Source organism: Ipomoea nil, unplaced genomic scaffold (assembly GCF_001879475.1).
Source record: "Ipomoea nil cultivar Tokyo-kokei standard unplaced genomic scaffold, Asagao_1.1 scaffold0261, whole genome shotgun sequence".
NCBI classification, from domain to species: Eukaryota; Viridiplantae; Streptophyta; class Magnoliopsida; order Solanales; family Convolvulaceae; genus Ipomoea; species Ipomoea nil.
The window spans coordinates 529,815-535,000 of record NW_017616689.1 but is presented as its reverse complement, the minus strand read 5'-3'; the positions used below and the strand labels follow the sequence as shown (position 1 = coordinate 535,000).

The following is a 5,186-nucleotide window of genomic DNA, read 5'->3' as shown; positions in this document are numbered from 1 at the left end:
ATAAAAGATAAAGAAATTCGAAATAGCTAAAATAGAATTAAAGTAAGTAAAAACAAATAAACCACTAACTAAAGCTGACTATCTATAATGAAAAGAGTAGTAATTTGAGCAGAGTAAATTAATTTTTCTTAGTACGCGTTTGTTGAGGCTCGGAATTGTCTTCTTATTCTCCATCTTTAGTGAAGTTGAGTTTCTTTTTTGCTGGTTGTGTGTTTATTGCATGTTGTTTACTCGTGGTAGTGAATGACAAGGAATCGTGCAATGATGTTATGGTATATGATACCATGTAAGCCTTGTTGTGTGTAGGATTGAGACCTCAATTGTATTATATATTCTTCATCTTGTAAGCGGTTATTGATATGTTGAAATCGTAGCTGTTGAGCCTGCAAGATGTTTATGTAGTTAGTCATAGGTTAATTTACTGTAAAACATGAGTGGTTGTGGGTGGTAAAGGAGGAATACCTGTTGTTCCAATTGCATAACTTGTTTGCTCGTTAAGAGTAATAGTTGTTCAACACATTTCCCAAACACAGATGCAACAAGGCATCCACTTCCATCAGTAATTTCCACATCCAGTTTACACCTATTATGTGTTTTTAGATTAGCATTGTTGTATTATGTTTGTGTAATGATTAAATTGATACTGACCTCCTTCTAACAAAAAAAAAAAAAAAAAAAAAAAAAAAAAAAAAAAAAAACTGTGTATAATAATTGTCATGAGTAAAAAAAAATGAATGTTAATGTTAAATATAAAATATTGAATTAATATATATCATCATCACTGTAAACTTTTCTTTTGCTTCGTTTTTATTGATGCATGGTTAATATATATCCCTTGTACTTGCTAGACATACCTCATACACGTGAAGTGCTTTCTGGACAACTTTGTTATTTGCCCAGGTGGAGGAGAGTAAATAATTATTTTCCTACATATGTGAATGTACAACTTAATTACCACAAAATAAGAAAGCATAAGATAGATATTATAGAATGAAAGTATATTATATTGGGTTAGATACTTACTCTGCACCAGTGTTGTGGTAAATTTTCACCAACAGAACTCACATCTAGAGTCAGTAAACTTTCATCGCTGCACACCCGTTCTAAAATTTGCGCCTGATTAATCTTTTCAGTACACTACACACAAAACCACACCAACAGTTGTAATTGTAAATCATTCATATGGATCATTGAAGACAAATTTGATATTCATTTATAAGAAAAAACTAACCGTTGATACTCTTTCAAGATTATATTGACATGCAGCATTTCGTGGATGTTCATCGATGTAATGTCCATGGCATGTTGCTTGGACTGCATAGCAGAGCAGCAGATTGTGAAATTAAGCAGACAGGGATAGCTCAAATGATTTAACTTTACAAAATTAATATTCAAATACTAAAACGTACTCGATCAAATCAAATGCCAAATTTTGTGAAACTACCTGGTATAAATCATGTATTCAAACAATAAAAAGTGAATGAGATGAAGGAGCTATACAATTACCTAGAGGTTGAAAAAATTCCCAATCAAAGCATTTTAAATTAAGATTTATAATTGGACCCCAGAAAAGGAAAGGAATCTAAGCAATACAAAGAAATTGTACAAGACATATAATACTCAATAATATTTACTGAACTACAAGAACTATATATTTAATAATAACCTTGCATTCAAAGTATCATGTCAGCCTTTCATTACTTAAGATAGTCTTGAGGCCTTATACTAAAGAGATGCTAGGAAAACAAAGTCCTTGACACAATTGGAGCACAGAATACCTTCCTAGAGAATTTGATTCTAACAGTGATATGCAGCATGATGTAGTAGTAGTAGTACTATATAAAATTTATGCATGTCAAATGGTACATGTACACTTCTTTATACAATACAAGATATTAAAATTTTATATGCACATACACGCAATCACTTGCACTGAAAGATCATAAGCAGATAAACTCCCATCATAACTCCACTGAACAATGCTCTGCCAAATAGAGGAAAAATGGGAATGTTTCGTCACAGGAAGAACATGGGAATTTGATATGACACACGCTTTGTGTGATTAGACCAATGCCCAATGTGTATTTATAAATTAGTGTTTCTTAATTTGTTAAAGTATTTATATAAAAATGAGAGAGAGAAAAACTCATTCCCTATGTTTTCAATTCCTCTCCTCACGACTGGATCCTAATATTATTTGAAATATTTTGTTGTAAATATTATTTTTTTTATGATTAATTATATGGTAGTTGTATAGTATTTCATATATTAAACTTTTTTGTATCATGATCATATCAATTGGATTCTTTGAAAAATATTGATTCAGCAGCAATCAGAGAACTGAACTTTTCTGGTGTTTTTAGATTGTGGATGATATTTTAGTCTTAATGAATCGTAATTACCCTTCATTTGGCCTATTAACTAAACTTGTTATGAATCTGTTTTCACTTCCATTTGGCATATCTACTACTCAACACCTAAAACTTAAATGATAAAAGTTCATTTCATCTCAATATACCAGAAAACAGGAGACAAAAACAGCATTATTGGTGTGCTCATTTAGTTCATAGCAAATGGCAATCAGTAAAAACCAAAGGACAAAGAAGCACTATAATTAGCAAAATACTCAGCATTAAGCACTGTGATTAAAGAATTGTAATTACCTCAATTAAACAAGATGTAGTTTAACTAACCACTGCAATTAACAACTTGCTAATTTTTAAGCACTATAATTAGTAAAATACTTAACATTAAGCACTGTGATTAAAGAATTGTAATTAAACAAGATGCAGTTTGAATTAAATTGTAATTACAAGAATTGTAATTAAACAAGATGCAGTTTGAATTAAATTGAAAAAAGGAACCAGGAAGAGCACTGTGATTAAATAATTCTAACCCGATAAAACCTCAATTAAACAAGATGCAGTTTGAATTAAATTGAAAAAAGGAACCATGAACAATAAAAATTAAACAAGATGCAGTTTAACTAATCACTGCAATTAACAACTTGCTAATTTTTAAGCACTGTAATTAGCAAAATACTTAATATTAAGTACTGTGATTAAAGAATTGTAATTACCTCAATTAAACAAGATGCAGTTTGAATTAAATTGTAATCATAAGAATTGTAATTAAACAAGATGCAGTTTGAATTAAATTGAAAAAAAGGAACCAGGAAGAGCACTGTGATTAAAGAATTCTAACCAGATAAAACCTCAATTAAACAAGATGCAGTTTGAATTAAATTGAAAAAAGGAACCAGGAAGAATAAATTGTTGCTAAACCACACCTCCATCGTCGCTGGTCGAACTGCCACCGCCGGAAGAGAATTCTTTTGCCGCCAAAGGAATTGTCCTTAATCGCCGCTCGTAATTTCTTTGATGTGCTTCTCCGCTGGATTGTCATTAATAGTCGCTCGTAATTGCCTTTCAATTTCACGTAAATTTCAATTTTGCCACCACGCACCTTTGTTTGACAGAAGCGTTAAATTTGACAGTGTAAATTTGGTAAAATTAAGAAGGATTAGGTTATATTAGGATTTGCATTCAAAAAAAAAAAGGTTATATTAGGATTTGCAGTTGGCATTGTACTATTACAAAAGCTCAAAGTACAATCCTGTAGAGCATGTGTTGTACCGACATTTTTTTTTATTCCCGTTAAGGGTCTAACAATATTCGCTCTTATTAAAATTGTATATATATAGATGTAGATAATAATAGATATATGCTATGAAAATAGATACTTTACCAAATATATGGAATTGCAACTATATTATTATATTATAAATCTTAACATATTTTCATTTTTTCTAATTTTTATTTAAATTTATAATAACATAAATTATTGTGTGCATCGCACGGGAAAAACACTAGTAAACATTAAATAACGTAATATCATAGCAAAATTGGATGATGTATAAATTTGTATTTATTAATCTAAATGCGCTACTTTATTAAAATTGAATATTTAGAATGTTAATTTGAGATTTTCAAAAAATTTAGTTGAGTTTGTCTGATAAATTCAAAAACTCGAGCTGTTAGGGTTAGAGATAACATTGTATCTACTTCTACTATCTACTATACTAATAAGAGTCCAAGAGAGTTAGACCTATAATGGGTAGAAAAAATGGCGGTCACAGATTTTAATCAAATGAATGGCTCAGATTAATTAAAAGATTGATCAGATTTAAATTTTACACTAAAATTTCCTAAAATACCCACACACCGTTACTAATTCCGTTAAAATGTTAAGAATTGCCGTTAGTTCACTGTTAACTTACTCATTGATTTCAATTAAAAAAAAAATGTCTTAGGTTCGAACCTCATCCCAATCAAAGTTGGCATAATTAGTACTCTATTTTACTCTTATTAAATTATATAAATAATAATTTAGTAGTTACAACAAAAAATAATACATATGCATTTCTTTAATTTAGAATTATGTGTCCACAATGTCTTTATTCAAAAAAAAAAATTATTCATTATCAATCAATTAAATAAGAGAAATAATTTTATTAGTTATATTGTCTTTATTTTTCTTCAATATAAAAATTCTTTATATTCAAATTTATTAATTGATTATATTCGTCTACATTATCCTTACAATGTCTTTATTCAGTGAAATTTTTTTTATTAATTATCAATAAATTAATTAAAAGAAATATTTTCATTAGTTATATTGTCTTTATTTTTCTCAAATGTAAAAATTTTTACATTCAAATTCATCAATTGATTATATTCACTACATTATCTATTATCTTTTTTTGTGCATTATTTTTCTAATTAAATATCAAAGTTATAATACAAAATAATGCTATATATTTATTTACCAAGTATTTTATTAATACCATGAAAAAATTAAAAAAATATAATTAATAAAGCCAACCATATTAACTACTTGAGAGATTTTGTGACAACGAGAGTATTCAAATCACACAACAAATTGAAGTGAGAACTACCTCGCAATGTCCTTGTTTGACAATCAGCAGTTAGCGGTTAGCGTTAGCGGATTATACTAGCGGATTTGACCAGCGAATTTATTTAATTATTAACATTGGGTAGAAAAAATGACCGCCAAATTATTAAATCAAATGAATGGTTCATATTGTTCAGGTTTTAATTTTTTCTTTTAAGATTTTCTAATTTGTCCTTGTTTGACAATCAGCAGTTAGCGGTTAGCGTTAGCGG

General features: G+C 28.9%; 1 protein-coding gene across 5 annotated transcripts in view; it reads right to left on the bottom strand.

Moving 5' to 3' along the window:
* LOC109147337 (serine carboxypeptidase-like 2) overlaps positions 1-3,365 on the bottom strand; it is a 3,404-nt gene extending 39 nt beyond the window's left edge. The window contains exons 1-7 of one of the 5 annotated variants that reach the window (XM_019295007.1): positions 1,667-1,836; positions 1,232-1,314; positions 1,024-1,137; positions 855-926; positions 649-654; positions 463-583; positions 1-383 (exon numbers count right to left, since the gene is read on the bottom strand). The exon at positions 1-383 is cut by the window's left edge and continues 39 nt beyond it. In XM_019295007.1, the coding sequence (XP_019150552.1) occupies positions 578-583; positions 649-654; positions 855-926; positions 1,024-1,137; positions 1,232-1,314; positions 1,667-1,673 (288 nt within the window). In that variant the 5' untranslated portion in view covers positions 1,674-1,836 and the 3' untranslated portion in view covers positions 1-383; positions 463-577. Of the gene's footprint in view, positions 384-462; positions 584-648; positions 655-799; positions 927-1,023; positions 1,138-1,231; positions 1,315-1,409; positions 1,447-1,666; positions 1,839-3,289 lie in introns of those variants that run through there. The other 4 variants (XR_002048633.1, XR_002048636.1, XM_019295012.1 and 1 more) reach the window with 4 other exon arrangements.
* Between the last annotated feature and the right edge of the window lie 1,821 nt (positions 3,366-5,186).